At 40.2% G+C, this 17,580-nt stretch overlaps 1 protein-coding gene across 2 annotated transcripts in view; it reads left to right on the top strand.

The window, feature by feature from the left end:
- The window catches only part of AKAP12 (A-kinase anchoring protein 12), a 30,413-nt gene that overhangs the window by 7,431 nt on the left and 5,402 nt on the right, over positions 1-17,580 (top strand). The window contains exons 2-3 of one of the 2 annotated variants that reach the window (XM_059841974.1): positions 2,007-2,193; positions 13,476-17,188. In XM_059841974.1, coding sequence (XP_059697957.1) covers positions 2,007-2,193; positions 13,476-17,188 — 3,900 coding nt within the window. Of the gene's footprint in view, positions 1-2,006; positions 2,194-4,981; positions 5,234-13,475; positions 17,189-17,580 lie in introns of those variants that run through there. The other variant, XM_059841975.1, reaches the window with a different exon arrangement.

Genomic DNA, 17,580 nt, shown 5'->3' with positions numbered 1-17,580 from the left:
AGAGTATAATCTTGAAATAGTCATCCATGGCTTTTTCTTCAGATTGCCAAGTTTCCTGAGAGCCAGTCAAGTCAAGGTTGTTCTTGTGTTAGCAGGACTAGCAGTTGTCTTTCAAGAATGAATCATTAAAACTTATTATTTATTTAAAAAATAGTAATGGTCCTCTACTAAATTTGTACTGAAGAATCTTAAAGCCCTCTCAGAACTAGGTTGTTTTTTTCTATGTCTTGCTTGTCTTTAATCGGTTACTCCCATTCAGCTAATGCTGTGTGCAACTGCAGAGGAGCTCCCCAAGGTTTACGTGCCTTTGTTCGGTAGTGTGGTGTCTTTATCCTTCCTGAGTTCCTGTGTTTTAGATTTATGGGAAGGATGATGTGAGAAGCGGGAATGTAATCTGAGTGTTGAGCCATTCCGTATTTCTTCTATTTAATATCTGGTCTCAGCATGTGAAAACTCTAAAGCCAAATTATTCCATCTGTGGTATTGGCAGTGAGCAGAATGGGATCCTTTTTCGTGAGGTGGATTATGTGGCTGTGAAAGGCAGCTTTGAGGAGCGCAACAGTGCCGGGTGGAAACAATTTAGCTTAATTAAGGGCTTCTGAACTGAAAATGGGGAACCTGAATGCACACACTTCATTGCCTGTGCAAGAGGGGTACGGCGCTTCTCCCACATCTCACCCAGCATGTGAAAAGAATCTGATGATTAAGAGGAAAGCCCTTTTCCTGGCACTCTGTCTGTTGATTTGAAATTCTGTTGCACCAGGCTAATTACTAGTAAAAATAAATAAATAGATTTTCCCATTCAGGTTTATGTAGTGGGGGGGGCTGGAAGAGAATCGTCAGGAATGTGGCATCTTCCTGATCCTGGTTTGGTGCTTCAGGCCTGTGGTTGTTAGATCCCATCTTCCAGTGTAATGTGTCTGGGATACCTTTGATTAATTAACAGGGCTTCAATGGCAGTATTTTGGGAGTACAGACAAGTCATAAGACAATGATACGTAATTAAAGTTTGCTGTTCCACCAGAGGAACTTCAAACCTTTGCCTCAGGAATAATGGTTAATTATTCCTGGAATTATTAGCAGAAATGGTTTCTGTTGTAAGGTAATAGAATCAGTTGGAGTACTAGTTCATTAAAGGGTAATCAATAAATTAAAGGGTAATTAAGTATCTTATAATGACCACAACACATTCTATGATTTAAAAAAAAATATGCTTGTGAAAGTATATTTCTTCTTATAGGGAAAGCCAGTGTAAATTCTGAAAATAATTAGAATGTGTCATGTGTGGAAGCTGAAAAACAGATTCTTCTTTTTGCATATATTAGCAAATCTAGAAAAAATATTTCAAATGCTATAGGGCTGAGTTCCAAAGAATTGCAAAGCTCTTTCCTTCTGTAAGAATAGTTTCTGCCTAAAAACAGAGGTCCAAAATTTCTAGTTTTAATCTCAGTTTCACTGCATTTCCTCATGGGAAATCCATATGTCTTCTGCTTTCTGTCCTGAGCAGTTTCTTTGTAGTTGTATTGTTGATGATGATAAGATAAGTACATCAGCAGAGGAGCAATACCAAAGGCTGTATTGTAGAGAGAATTCATTAATATATCAGAGCAGTTGTGCCAGACACTTTGAATGAAGAATTTCTTTCCATCAGCTAGATTCACCTTATCCTGGAGTTTTCCTTCATGGGAGAAACCAGTTTCTACACAAGGTTATAGGTCATTGTCTGTAAGACCTGCTTCTTCTGTGTATTTCATGTGGGAGAGCAGAAAGATAAATAGTCCCAGATTATGTGTTTTGGGTTTTTTTCCTCCTTTTTTTTTTAAATAAAAGTACTTCTATTTAATAAAGTTGAAATTGTTTGCATGTATATATTCAAAATGAGAATGAAAGAACAATATCCTGTGGGGCTTGGGGGGGAATCCAGCCTAATACTGACATTTTCTTTTTCTTTCTTCTCTCTTTATCTTTCCCTACTACCATCCTTCAATCAATATTTGACCACACAGGCTTTAAATGCAAGTTTACCAGTACCTGATGTTAGTGAAGACAATTTGAAGGATGATGTCTCATCACAGGAGCCACTGCAGCTGGGAGCTGTTACAGCATCTAAGGAACCGGGTGGGCAGCAGTCAGAGGTGGCTTCACTGCTCCAAGAACCACATGGAGAGCAAACAGAGTCTGCTGGAGCAAATGGTAAGTACAAACGTGTGTTCAGTGGACATACCATAGAGGCCTGCATGCTAAATGGGATGAGAAGTAGAAATAGGGCTCAATTAGCTGTCTGCTGCTGAACAGGTATTACTCAAGTGATCTGTTGTTGCTCAGGTGCTTCTTAGGCACCTCAGGTGCTTTTGTTTGAGATGTTTTCTCTCTAGGAGAGAGTTCATATGTCAAATGGCTTGTGGACTGAAGGTGTTGGTGTGTCAGTGGTGGATATCCACCTCTTAGGAGCAGGTCAGTTTCTACTTCTTGTGTTAGTTCCTGCTGCATAGGCCTGTCCCTTCCTTCATAAGGCAGAAATCCTTTTTATCTTAATTCATTAATGGTATTAATGATAAATTATTCTGATCTCATAGAAAGGGACAGGCTGCTAATCCGTTGGTTTTACCTTGATTAAAGTTCCCTTTCCTACAGCTTTTAATCAGGTTTTGTGGTCCCAATGCAAATCCTTCTCATCATAGGCATCCAGTGTGTTCTGTCTTGGGACTGTCTCTCTTGCCTTGCTGCACAGTCAGGAATGTGCTGTTCTTTCTCCTGTGTGATCTGGCAGCCCACCTTTCCTGCTCTCATCAGCCACTTCTTGCTTCCCTCTGTTCCTCCTCACAGGCGTGCGTTGAGAGATCTGCTTCAGCAGTCCTGCTGCCTGCTGACTTTTTGGCAGGATGGTGAGAGGGAGGGCTGGTTTTCAGTCAGAGCAGGCATCTAATGCTGGTGGTAGGGAGCTGGGAAGGGATGGTGACAGGGTATGAGGCACTATCTTCAGCGTCAGCCTGCAGAGTGCCTTAAGGCATGTGTGTAACCCATGGTGTACTCTAGGGTTTGAATCCTGGTAAAAGCAATTCTTCATCACATCTTTAGATTAATTGCCATAATGCTGTTATCTCAGTAGAAGGCTACCATATCTTATCCTGAGCTTTTGTGCCTTTTTTTTTTTAAATCATACCTGTAGGGACTTTTGACACTATAAAAATGGAATGCAACTTGTTTTATCTTTCATGAAATCCACTTCTCTAAAATTTTACTCCTTAGTGGACAGGGATTGGGGAGAGGATGCTCACTAAACAGAGTCATAAAGGAAAAGAAAATACTTGATGTTTGGAAGTAGCATCAGAAGATTTCATGTTGATATTCGGCTTCTGGATAAAAGAAGAAAAGGCTGTTAAAAGGGCATGACTTTCAAGTCAATAGTCAAAGATTATAATTATTTTTAAATAATCCTGGGTTGTAGTTTCAATTGTACAGAAATCACATTCCTGGGATATGTAATGAAGAGGTGAGAAGCTTCCTGTGAGTGCAGCTAAATATGTGTAACCAGTTGCACAGCATGAAATGAACAAATGCAGCATTAAGAATCTGGGTTTGAGTAGACTGCCTGATAAACTTTGGCTTTGAGAACCATCTCTCTGTGGTTGTGTGATATTCCTATTCAATGGAGCCAAGTCTACATGGTAGCATTATTTATGTGAAAGGGAGAACAGTACTATGTGTTCGCTCTTGATGTAAAAAAATCCTTTAATGAAAATGATGCGGCATGTATTTGCTGGTAATGATAGATGAAAATGACATCATCTATAGAGACAAATAAAACTAGCCCAGTTGAGCACTGAAAGTTCTTCAAATAAAGGTTGTGTTCTGATGTTTGTTTTTGTCCACTCCTCTGGACCTTAAGAGAGTCTGGTCCACCTCATCTGTCCTTAGGCAGATGAATAAAGGTGGAGAAGAAGTATCTCTTACTTGATTCATGCAGACAAATCTTTCCACATAGAAAAATCTCCCATTTTAGTGCTACGCTTCATGTTCTCCACTCGTTTATTTCACCTTGCTTGCAAGTCTAAACTCAGAAGTAAAGCATCCTGGCACCAAGCACCAAAACAACACAAGTGTTTGCCTACAGTAAAGAAGTGTTCGTGATTAAAAGTTTTTTTGTTTGGTTGGTTCTCATCATCATTTTTTGAGTCTTGCATTCAGAAGACCCCTTGAGAGATGACCTAGACTCATTAAAGTTGCCACTATAAAACTAAATTAACCAGATATTCTGGTAAATTGGCTGGGAAGTTGGCTCTGACAGAGAGATCAAGGCTCAAAGTATCATCAGAACTTTGGAGATATTCAACATAATCAGTTGTAATCAAAATAGAAATACTGTTGCTGTTATAGGAGGACACCTGTATTAGATACTGAGCCTATACATTTTATTTTATTATATTGCATCCCTTTTTTACTATCACTAGGAGCATTAAGTTATTATACTACTACCTGGAATAACACATGAAACTCTTGACAGCAGAATTTGAGGCAATTTATGAGTAATTAGGTTGTAGAGAATTCCAATTTAAAAAACCCTTCAGACAAATGAAAACAAAACAAGCCCAAATCAACCCCACAGTAACAGGCAAAGGAGCAAATATTTTAGTGTGGAAAAACAGAAGGGGTTTTTGTATGGTTTTGTTTATGAGGGACAAAATCCATGGGGCTTTTAAGCAGCATCTATTGAGGTAGGATGTGGATGCCTTGTGGGAAGCTGCATCGGGAAGGCATTACAACCAGCGGGCGGCTGGTTCGAAAGCGGTGGCTGGTTCGTAAGCGGCAGCCGGCGCCTGTTCCTGTCGGGGCAGGGGGCGGTAAAGGCTCGGAGCGGCAGTTCCGACACGGACCCTGAGAGGCACCACGCTTGTGCCGGCCAGCGGTGGGAAGAGCCGGGCGGGCGGGGGGCGGTCCCGGGCGGGGCCCGGGGCTGTCCGGGACGGCGGGGAGCGACCGTGGGGCTCGGGGGAGAGCCCAGCCCTCCGACAGGCAGACTTCCATCAGGCAGGATCTCCGCCGTCCGTCCGTCCGTCCGTCCGTCCGTCCAGCCAGCCAGCCGGGTGCCGGGGGCTGGAAGCGCCGCTGTCGCCTCCCTCTCGCTGGCGTCTGCTGGGGCTGCCCCGCGCCCCTGGGAGGAACCTCGGAGCGGGAGAGGGAGTTGGTGGTGTCGGTGTGGCTTCAGCCATGCTGGGGACAGTGACGATGGCGGGTAAGGCGGAGTGGCACTGCCGGCACACGCGGTTTGCTCCCTGGGCTCAGTAGCGCCTGGGCTGTGCGGGCGGCAGCAGCATCCCCATCGCGGGGCTGCGGCGGTGCGCCGCTGCCGGAGAGCCTCGGAGCGCCGAGCCCCCAGGGTTGCCGACTCTCGATCTCCTGGCAGGGCGTTAGGAGTTAAAAGGTCTGCCTTAAGTATTTTTATCTCAGTGAGAACCGCTTCCAAGCGAAGGCTGCTGAAACTTCAGGAAGTGTCATATCGCCTCGTTCGGATGTATGATGTGATACCTGCGATACAAGGCTTTGTGAATGTAGAGGTGATAACTGGGTGTTTTTCTGCGGGACGGGGCTGTGACCTGGTATCTGAAATTGGGGAATAGAAAGAAAAGGTAGTGACCGCACTGATGGTGCTGTTTTACATCAGTCAAGCAATAAGGGAGTAAAATACCTTAAGAGCTAAACTTGGTGAAATTGGAAGGAATATGGAAGTTAGCATCGTTTATATGTTGTAAAAATATTTGCATGAGAGAAGTGAAGCTGTTGCTCTATTGTTGTTTTATCTTAAAGCAAAATAGAGAGGGGATTAGCGCCGTGGCAAGGGGGTGTGTGTGTGTATGTATGTATGTATGTATGTATGCGGGGCAGCAGGATCCCAGCCTGCAATACCAAAAACTCGATGCTGTGTGTGCTGAACTCCACACATCTTACTTAAGAAATTAGCACACAAGCCACTGAAGCTGAGAGCCAATACTGTAAACTAATTGGGCTTTCTGAAAAAATCAGTTTTGGAGGAGCAAAGAATTGAAAAAAAAAAATTTAAGATTTTTTAGAAAACTTACGTCAAAGAAAGACAAACTTATGTCTTTCTCTGGAAGACAAAGTGCTGTTATTAAATTTAAATAAACAAACCCTGCATTTTTTTGTGGGGGTTTTTTTTTCCCTAAAGATAGCTAACTTGCATCAGAATTTCCCTCAGATTGATGATATATGACTCTAGCTATCTAGGAAATCTTTATTTCATTGTATTAATAATTACTCTCTTGTATATTATTTGCTAGAGCCAGTGAATGAATTCAACAAATAGGGGGAGTTTATTCATGCAAAATACTCTAACTTTACAATACATATCAACAACAAAGCCTGTAGAAGTGCAGCTCCATTTGGAGCAGCCCTGGGGAGGACTGTACGTGATTTGAATCAGTGAGTAGTGGAGGAGATATCCTACTGCTGTTTACAATAAGGTTTTCATTAAACTCGATGCTTAATGAGCTTATCACATGCTGAGTCTTTTTCCTCAAGGGTTCTCTATTTTTTTTTATTTCCTTTTATTGTTAGCAATTAAAGGTTAAACTGTTTTTCAAAAGCAATGTCTTTATAGGTTTGCACAGTTGTGATTGTTTGAGGTTTTCCTTATTTAATAATTCCTGTGGAAGAACCTTAGATTTTCACTGCAGCGCAGCTGCTTCTATAGTACATTTCCCAAGAACTGCATTTAGTTTGTGGTATGTGTTACCATTTCTTGGAAGGGACAGAGAACTCCTGCTTATTGGTATGCAGGAGTGTATTAAGCTGTCATGTGTCTAATTAGTGCAGATGCAGCTTCATCTCCTTTGTGGTGAGCTTGTGATGTTTACATTAGGCTTTATGTGGTCATTTTGATAAAGAAAAAAATTTCAATCTGCTTTTCATTGTTCATTAATCATTAGGGGTTCTCAGAAATGTCCCAGCATTTACTGGCCTGTATTGCTTATCCCATCCTTGTTGCTAATGGAGCCATGAATTTTTTTTCCCCTTAAAGGCCCAAGTGCTAGAGTTGTGTCTATCTTATGCTTGGTGAATAAATTTAATTTTAAGAAGCAGAACCAAGTCACTGAATGTGTGATATGGACAGCATGTCTAACCATGACATTTCATAAATATTTGTAGCATGCTGGTTTGGTTCCCAAACAGAACAGCTGTGCTGGTCCGAGAGCAGTTTATTATTGTGAGTGTATTTAATAAAGAATTTTTAACTACAGCAACTATATCCAAGCCATAGCTAGTGACCCTTGTGGCTTTAAAAGGCTTCTGTTTATTTTTAAAGAATACACTGTTTTCTGATTTTTAGGGCTGTTTCTTGAAACACTGAAATGAAAAAAGGAAAAATATCTTAATCTTGAGTAAATGAAATACATAACTTTTCCTGCTGGAATTTGAAAAGCTGGGCTCAGAATTGGAATTTGAGAAGCTCTGGGTTGGAGCACACAAGTACAGCTAAATCAAAATCTTCTAAAAATATAAAGATTTTTTGGGGAATGTTAGAATGCTACAGTATCATAGTCAAAATGATTATGTGTTTGGGGCTTTCATTTGTTTGTTTTTTCATACAAATGAAACTTTTTCTTTTCTATGATATTGTTTTCTGTGGATGCTGCTTTTGCTTTCTAAAGGAGCTCTAAGCCATGAAAAATAATAGATATTTTTCAGTTTGTTCCTTTTTTTCTGATTTTAAAAATAATCACAAAAGTATATGAGATTTTAAAGCCTAACTCTTCAGTTGCCACTGAAGTACCAGAGAACTGAAGACTAAATAGTACTTGTTTCAAAAGCTTTGAAATAACAGCATGGTTGAAAAGCTCATGAGTGGCAAGGATACACAGTGAGATTTAGCATGCAAAAATCTCTGTAAATCCTTCCTCATTATTTAATTAATCTGAAAGAACTTGTTCCCTGCAATGAACATGGCAAGTCAGTCCTTGGAAAATTGAGTGCATAGAAGGGAGAAGGACGTAGTATGTGCTTTCTTTGAAAGAATTGTTTGTACATCAAAGTGGAATTAAATATGGTGTGTGGTAGGCAAAGGAAGGAAGAATTTGTGAAAAATACATTGTTAGGCAGCAATGTCACAGTTTTAGTTTAAAAACAATTGAATTATTAGAAGGATAAAACATAATCTTATTTCTTTGTCATTTTGTTGCTGTGAAGTGAGTAATGTGTTTGATTTATTAAACCCAACCTTCTGAAACTTGTGATTAAAATAATCAGAATTTGTGGTATAATGCCCAGTTTGTACACTCTGCGGTGGAAACTTAAAAGCACAGATTAGTTTTCTTTTTTTTTTTCCTCTTTTTTTTTTTTTTTCTAATGCTAAAGTGCTCAATTTCGCAAATAATTCCAAATAGCTACTTTATTCTAAATAAATCTGTTCAGGGTAGGTTTTTCACAGATACAGTAATTTCAGGCTCTGTCTTGATTTTTTAATTACTTGTATCAATTTTTATCCTTTCTTTATATTGTCATTAATGTTTCTAATGATAATTAGAAGAATTGTGCAGTTAAGAGAAAACTGCATTTGACAAATACAGGCTTGGTTTCAGATTTTTTTTGACAGCCTCCTGTTCGTGTCATATGAGTTTTAGAGCAGTAGCTGGTGCTTTGTTTGTGGCTTTTTTTTCGTTTTACAAGTTGTATTTGTAGCAAATCTAGACACAACAAAGGCAAATGATTGTAAAATACACCTCAGGGCTGCAGCATTTGCTTTTGCTCATGCAAACCTTGTGTATGTGACCAGCAGCACGATTTGGCCCTAAACACTGAATAAATGAAAATAGTACAAAGTCCTCTGGAGCCTTGCAGTGGCCAGAGGAGTTTGTGAGGTGGGCGCTGGGTGTGTGTCACATCCATCTGAGAGATTGAGAATGTAGGGAATTCATGGAAAAAATCCAGCGCCGTGCTGCAAATCCTTAGGGGGAAAAGTCAACCAACTCCAGATGTTGACATGGTTGACTTCGAGCCCACTAAGTGCTGTAGATTTAACTCTTGCAGTCACCGTGCTTTTTTTTAACTCTTTGGCAGCTACCAGGGGAGAAACACATTTTCACTTCTGGAGACAGATGAGTGCTGGGAGCAGTTAAGTTGCACTGCTGACTGTGTCTGTCAGTCTACAAAAAGAAGGGTTTAATTACTCATTTTATTTTTAATGGGATAAGACAGGAGTTCAGTCATTCTGAAAATACTAATTCTCTAACAACTGATCAGCATGCTTCTGATAAAATAGAAATAAATTCTTACAGTGGACTAAGTACCTATGAAATTGTGAAATCAAGCACCTTTGAGTCCTCAGGACTGTCAGTTTTAAAAGTTTCTTTCAGAATAAAAATTGCAGTTATTAAAACACGAGCAGCACCTTGATTCACTTAAAAATATTTGAAAAGTTAACTGGTATGTAAGCAGTTAAAATAGAATTTCAGTGTTCGTCCTCAACCACAGTGGATTTTAAACAGCTAAGTGTATCAATTTTATGATATCACCCCTGATCTTTATCACCTCCTCTAGGTATATTTTTGTTGTATTCTATTCCTTGGCTAGCACATTGCTAGTAAAGTACAGTCCTGCTCAGGAGAGACCTAAGGAAATGTTATTCATATCAGTATTTTACTTTATTTGTTTTGTTTTGTTTTCTGGTAGCTGTTTGGATGAGCCTGTCTGGTGTTTCTTAAAAGTGTTTTCAAAACCACTGAATTAATTCAGAGAGTGCTGGTTGTCTGGACAGAATACCTGTGGTAGTGACATGCTACAGAACTCTGACCAGCAATGCCTTGTGTAAGTAACTTCCAAACCTTTCTGCATTCAGAATTGCCCTCACAGTGTTTGGGCACTGAAGTATCATTAATAAAAACATGACTATAGAATTCAGCTGCTAAATATAAATTTCCAGGTGTTTACGTTGTGACAGTACAGCTTGGATATTTGTGGCACTGGAGCTTTGTCACACAACAGTGGCAGCCTTCTGGCAACATGCAGGCAAATTTCCTGAATGGCACCTCTTTTGTCAAACACTGAGGAAGGGCATCAGAAATTCAGTTTTAAAGACTCTTCCAGGGTTTTAAAATGTTAGAGAAGGAGACAAAGTAGTGATGGTGCAGCAGCAGCAGGTCACTTAACAGCTGACACCGGAATGTTATCTTGGGGATGAAATACCTTCTGGACAGGTTAAATCCTTTGGTGGAATTGAAGGGGTAGTGCTTGGGCTAGGTCTGTAAGTAAGTATATCATTGTGCACTGTGAGGGAGAGATGGAAGTGTGATGTGCTGTAGCATATCTGTGACTTTTCAGACCGGTACTAGTAAGTGTGTGTTCAGTCAGTCAGTATTTCTGTTAGTTTTTCCTTTTGCACTGTGTTTAGTGAAGTATTGCAAGGTAGCGTGTCTGCTGGATGGACTCACAAGGAAGACCTAATTACTGTCAGCTTGATTTAAGTTCTGAAAGCTTATCACTACCTCTAAACTTGGTGTTCTCTATTTTTACGATTGCATTTGCTATCTTAATATATACCCATACCTGCAGATTTTGTAATAGTCACTGCACTTTTCACCTGCAAAATGTTTTACAGGTCTTTGTCTTAGGGTGTTATAAATGCCTCGTTTTATAAGCAGAATAAGCAAAAACCCTTTGAATGCTTATCTTAAATATAAAGAGATGCCTTTATTATACTGGTTTTACATCTTATCTCTCTTTGGAAATGGAATGCCTCATTTATTCATATTCTTTATCATTCCACTCTTACAGTAATCCCGTTTATCTGTGATACCTGAAACTCATCTTAAACATTGAGTTTACACTCAACACCTGTTCTAGTTTGGGACAGAATTGGAAGGAAATTTGGAAGGAAACTTCCAAAGGAATGTTTTCTTAAGAAAATTAGGAAAAATTAGGAATAAATAAAAAAAGAAATGTCACCTTTTTACAACTTTTTTGAAACCTCAGGATTTTCAATGTTTGAAGGGCATGCCTTCCCAGGGAATGTTTGCAAAAGGAAAGGTGAGCCCATAGAAATCCATGTCTCTGGCTGCTCAGCAGTCCCACGTGCCCTTCTGACTTCTCCCTTCTTTCCTGCGCTTCTCGTCCTTCCCATTTAGACCCAGCATTCCCCACTTGCTCTCAGCTCTGTATTTCAGTCTGCCTTTATCTAGCTCATGTCAGATGGAGATTTTTGTGTGTCTAAGAATAAGCACGTTGCATTAATGCAGGGCTGGGACAAACAGAAAGACTCTATAGACTTTGTTTCCAGCAGAGATGCTAAGAGGCCTTGCTCATGAGGAAATTTTTCTTCAATGTTAAGGATCAGCATTTAGCTTCATAGCTGGTTAAGCCGAAAGAATAATTTTAGTGTAAACAAACTTAAGAATATATTAAAGTACCTGTTACTAATGTGATGTTTCGAAGATAGTCTCTGAAGAAGTGCCTCTAACTTCGTGAATTCCCAGTAAGCCTTTGACAGTTTTCTGTTAAATTACATTATTTTATGGAAATGACAAGGACTTTATTTCCAGACCTACAAATAAATGAACACAGATACAAGAGTGGTTCCTTGACTTTATCATTATTTAGCTTTATTTTGAGACTATACAAACAAAATGTAGTGTTTGATTGATAAGAGTTATTTTGCTTGTGGATTGTACTGATGTTTGCAAGAGGTATATTACCAATAGACTAAAAATTCTGGCAGCTTCTTCAAAATGTCTGTTTTGTCTTACCCTTTGCCCTCACAAATGGCTCAGTTCAAACATCTCTGGTCTGAAATGTTCGGGGAGTTAGTATGTTTGCAGAGGTCAGGCTTTTAATTGAATTAGGAGTTAACAATTGAGGTAAATAATATTGCACTGTTAGATAAAGGAAAAACAAAAAGCTTTGCTTATGTTGACCTGGAAACAACAACCATTAGGCTGCTGATAGTGAAAAATAATTTGCCCTCTACATAGCAGTTAGAAGCCATTATCCTTGTAGATTTTGTTTGGCTTATTGTGTAGTTAGTTGCCGCCTTACCTGGACTGCATTGTCTGTGTGCTTCTGAAGAAGCAGCCCTTAATAAAGGGAGAGCCAGGCAAGAGGCAGTGAGTGACTTCTGGAGATCAGGTGTTCCAGCAAAGTAAGGCCAGCTGCAGAGTCAGAGACAGCTTCAAGGTGGTTCAAATAAAAACCAAATCACTTTGGGGCAGTTGATGATCCCATGTTTTGTAAAGCTGTCTCCTCCTGCCTCTGGACATAAGCACATGTATAGCTTAAAAGAAGGGGACAATGTCTTCTTCTAGTGTGTTGCTGTTCAACATTGCATATTCTAAAATTATTTTATTTTTTCATCTTGGCACTCTAACTGGTTTGGTCAGAGAGAAGAGTATTCCTTTGTGGCCTCGCACTTTTGCCTGTTGCACAAAATCTAGGGTCAAGAAGAGTATTAAACTGAAATCCTGATGGCATCCAAGCCCAAGAATCTTTTGGTGTCTTGAATATGCCATAGATGTAATTTACAATGCCTGTCTCTGAACTTGAGTTGGCCAGAGGAGCAATAATATTTAAATTATCCTGGTTAGACTTGAGAGGGGGGTTGCCAGTGACCCGAACGAAAAGCGCAAACTGTCCTCAAAGAAAAGATAATGCAAACAGACGCGTGAGCAGTGGGGGGTTTTACCTTCTTGCATGGTAACAACTTCATTCATTCTAAGCAACGTGGAATTGCTGTAGATGGTAGTACTATGTATGTATTGAATACATACATATGTTGTATAGAAGAATTCCAAAGATTCATTATCTTCAAAGCAATATATTGTTACCTGTAGGGGTTACAAGTTTTTAGAAAAACAGGTGATTTCTCATGGGCATTTTCACATCTTACTATTCTTTTGGACAGAGCTGTAAAATAAGCTTTCTTTTTTTGTTATCGTTTTAGGTCAACAGGCTTTTTTTGAGTTTTGTTTTGCTTTGTTTGTTTGCAGGTTTTTTTGTTCGTTGGGTTTCCTCAGATGTGTCTGTCTGCATGAAAATATTTATTGAGCTTTCCTTCAGGAATAATTGCATATATTATTCTGTATAGTCTGCAATAGAATTTTTTTTTAACCTAAGTTTGTCTTTAAAGTAAAAAAAAAAAAAACCACAAACCACACAAAAAGAACTGCAAAATCAGGGTATAGAATAAGAGAATATAAGCTTGAAAGGTGCATTTGCAAATAAACTGTGGAAAGAATTGTACAATGATATGAAGAAGGCAAATAATTATAATAGTGAGAAGGCAAATAATTATAAGAGTGATAGAACAGAAACTAATTCTTAAAAATGTACTAGTAGCATATGGAAAAGTTATGCAGATAATAATAAAACGCTTATGTTTATGAAAATTAGTAATAATGAAAAAATATATCAAGGTATAATATAGCATTAAATTTAGAAGGAAATTAACTGGGGTTTTGTTGTTGTTTAAACAGTTGGACAAACAGAACATTCCAGTGTAACTGTGAAGGAAGATACTGAAACTATGGAGACAAATCCATCTGACTCGGGCACCAAGGGCAGTGTAGATGCCGAGAAGGAGGATGCTCATTCAATTAAGCAGTTGCCAGCTTTGGAAGAAGTTGCAGAAGACCAGGTGGCAGAGCCACAGTCTTATGATCTGGGTTTTAAAAAGGTTTTTAAATTTGTTGGGTTCAGATTCACAGTGAAGAAGGAAAAGACAGGAAAATCAGAACCAGTTCAGCTGCTTACTGTGAAAAAGGAAACAAAGGTCCCTGAAGGAGCTGATGATGAAAAAGAAGTTGCCTCAGAAGAAACAGCAGTGCCTGAGGATGTACTGTCTGCAGAAGACAATACCAAAGATACACTGAAAAACGAAAAAACAGAAGATGAATCTCCTAAAATACCAGAAGCAACTGAGATTTGTCCTCAGCCTGTTGCCTTAGCCACTGAAACTGCATCACCATTAAGAAAACTTTTTACTCAAGGATGGACTGGATTTAGAAAAAAGAAAAGTTTTAGGAAGCCTAAAGAAGATGAACAGTCTCCTGTGAAAGAAGAGGAGATAGAAAAAGGGGAGACAACATTAACAACTGAAATCAGTGAAAAGGAGGAGAAACCTGAGTCTGAGAAGCAAGATGAAGAGAGAAATGTGACAGCAGTAACTGTTGAAGCACATGAAAAGGAGCAAACTGAAGGTGAAATGCAGGAGTCAGCAAAGACTCTGGCAGCCACAGGAGTAGAAGGAAGTGAAAAGAAAGAGGTAGTCAAGCATGATGAGGAGGGACAAAAAGAGGACCTGGCAGCAGCAGCTGTAAAAGAAAGTGGAGAGGGGAAAAAAGATGATCAAGAAAGGAAACTGGTGGAAGCCCCAGAAAATCTTGGTAAAGAGGAAGAAGAAACTGAAGGAGAGAAAGAAGGTGAGGTGACGGAGAAACCACTAAAAACAAAGTCAGTGGAACCTCTTGTCACTGACAGTGATAATGGAGAATTGACAACATCTTCAAAAGATGTACCTGTGGGAGAAAAACTGGAGACAATGGAAAAGTGTGAAAGAGATGACAGAACTGAAATAACCTCTGAAGAGACACGTGAAACAGGATCTGTGGCAATGGAAATTTCTAGTGATCAGCTTAGAAAATCTGAAGGAAGAGAAGGAAGTAAAGATGCTTTACTTGGGAAAGAGACATTAGATGAAAAAACAGAGGAAGCAGAATTAAAAATGTCACCCACAGTAGATGATACTGCGCAGGGAGAAGCTCTGGATAGAACCACAGAGAAGAAAGAAAGCAAAGAACATGAAACAAAGTCAACTCCACTCTTTTCTACTTCTGAACAATCCGTTGACACAGAGGATAATCAACAGTCAGTCAAATCTGCTGATGAAGGACTGCAGGGAAAACCTGGCACAGATACAACTGATACTGTCAAACCAGATGAAACACCCATGGAAGTAACTTCTGAAGAGACAGCTGGAAAGAGGCCTCCAGAAGGTATCACAAATGAAGCAGAACTCCTGTCTTCTCAAGAAAAGACTAAACTACAAGGTAGCCCTTTAAAGAAACTCTTTACAGGTACTGGACTGAAAAAACTGTCTGGAAAGAAGCAAAAAGGTAAAAGAGAAGATTCTAAGTTAGGGGAACAGGGTGAACCAACTCAGCACTTATCAGATTCCCCAGATAGCCCAGAGGAACAAAAGGGAGAGAGTTCTGCTTCTTCTCCTGAGGAGATGAATGAAATTCCCTCTTTGGAAAAATCTGCAGATGGAATGCAGGTCACTGAAAGTGAAGACGCCACAATTACAGATGTGGAGCGAAAAAGAGAAATTGTTACACCTTGGGCATCATTTAAAAAGATGGTGACTCCCAAGAAACGTGTCAGAAGGCCTTCTGAAAGTGATAAAGAAGAAGAAATTGATAAGACAAAGAATGTTACGGTATCTGCGACTGAAAATGTTGTTGATGAAAATCAGGGAGAAATACAAGAAAATGGAATTGACCAGAAACCAGAGAAAATTACAGAAGAGCCCAAAAGAAAAGTTGATGCCTCTGTCTCCTGGGAAACTTTTATATGTGTAGGTTCTTCAAAGAAAAGAGCCAGGAAGTCATCATCATCTGATGAAGAAAGCCAAAAAGTAGAAGAGTCTGGACAGAACAAAGATACAGCAGCAGATGCAGTTCTTACTAGCTCTCAGGAGAGTGATCAAGGACAAGGGAATTCTTCCCCAGAACAAGCCGGAAGTCCATCTGAAAGTGAAGGTATGTCAACATGGGAATCGTTTAAAAGGTTAGTTACTGCAAGAAGGAGATCCAAAACCAGAATGGAGGAAAGAAGTGAAGACTCTGTTGTGGGATCTAGCCTGGAGCATTCAACATCGGATGGTGAGCCTGGAAAAGATGAATCATGGGTTCCATTTAGAAAATTGATGCCCGGGCGGAGGAAGAAAAAGTCAGATGGAAAGCCAGAACCAGCTCATCTTAAACAAGCAAGAGAAGATATGGCAGAAACAGCTGAGGAAGATTCTGATGTTCCAGCTGTTGTTCCTTTATCTGAATATGAAGCAGCAGAACAGGAGAAAATGGAAGCTCAACGAGCAAAAGATGCTGAAGCGACGAAGGAACAAACCTCAGAGGAAGGGAGAGCAGAAAAGTTAGAGGACACCCTAAGGACGGGGCAAGGATCTGAAGGGCTGACACATGCAGTTGCTGTTACCATTGTGGAAGAAGAAAGGGCAGTGAGCAGCATTGAGGAAAGGTCACCATCATGGATATCTGCTGCTCTGACAGAGTGCATTGAGCAGGTGAGAGAAGAGGAAGAGAAAGAAACTCAGAAAACAGCTGAACCGGGTGTTACTGTGGAGAATGCAGTGGTAGCTGCTGAGACAGTGCCAGAGACTAGAAAGGATGTAAGTGATGACACCACAGCAAGTGAGCTGGAGCTAACCTCCGAAGCTGTGACTGCTCTGGAGACAGCAGAAGCTTCCTGTGCTGAAGAAACCATGGAAGTGTCCCTTGCCGAGGAGACAACTGAGATGGTTTCTGCTGTTTCACAGTTGTTAGAAACCCCAGATACTACAGAGGAAGCTACACCAGTTCAAGAAGCAGAGGCCACTGAACAAAATTTGAAAGAATTGGACAAACAGACGCAAAAAGTTCTCCATGAAGTTGCTGAAAGAGTAAAGTCAGATGTAACACAGCCGGTTAGTGAAAGAGCTGTGACAGAGACTGTAATTACAACAGTACAGGGACCTGAGTCAGAAGTGAAAGGTGCTGCTAAAGATGAGAACGTTGTCAGCCAGGAAACTGTTCTGCTTGAACAGTCCTTGGAAAAAGAACACAAAGAGGATGGCCCCCAGCCCCAGCAAAGTGCGGGGAGCAGTCAGGGCCAAAACAGAGTTGAAGAGAGTGTATTACCTGAAGGTTCAGAGAAAAGTGAAATACCTTCTGCAATGGAAGAAAGCACAGATGGATGTCAAGGGCATGTAGAAGACCATAAAGAAGTAAATGAAGTGCAGAGGATTACAGAGGAAACTTTATCACGTGACAAAGAGTTTCACAGCATCAAAGCCATGTCTCCCAAGGAAGAGCTGCTTGCAAACCAGGAGCCTTCAGAACAAGAGAAACTGCCTGTTACAGAGTTGACACTGGATGAGACAAGAGATGAATGTGCTCCAGAAGGAAAGCCTGCAGTAAGTATTGCATATAACACAAGGGTTGATTTGTCAAAGTCAGCAAGTGTTAGGCACTATACCTTGTTTAGAACCAGGTTATGGGTATATTACTGTCAAGGACCTTCCTTGTGTAGCCTGAGGTAACTGAAGTTCATTTACTGTGAGAGATACATGGATGTCTAGAAGCAGCAGTCACTGCTGCTTGTGTGCAGAGTGAGGTGGATGCAATGCATGTAGAAACGGAGTGGGAGATGGTGTGCATAGATGCAGAGGTACTGAAATGATTGTCATTAGGGCTCCTGCACTGCACTAAGTAACTGAAGATAGTATATGACCACCTGAGATACAGATGCGATCCATGTGACACCATGCACATTGGATGGTATCTTCAGTTGTGGGCAGAAATACAG

This window comes from Haemorhous mexicanus, chromosome 3 (assembly GCF_027477595.1).
Source record: "Haemorhous mexicanus isolate bHaeMex1 chromosome 3, bHaeMex1.pri, whole genome shotgun sequence".
Lineage (NCBI taxonomy): Eukaryota > Metazoa > Chordata > Aves > Passeriformes > Fringillidae > Haemorhous > Haemorhous mexicanus.
This window is presented reverse-complemented; position numbering and strand designations above follow the sequence as displayed.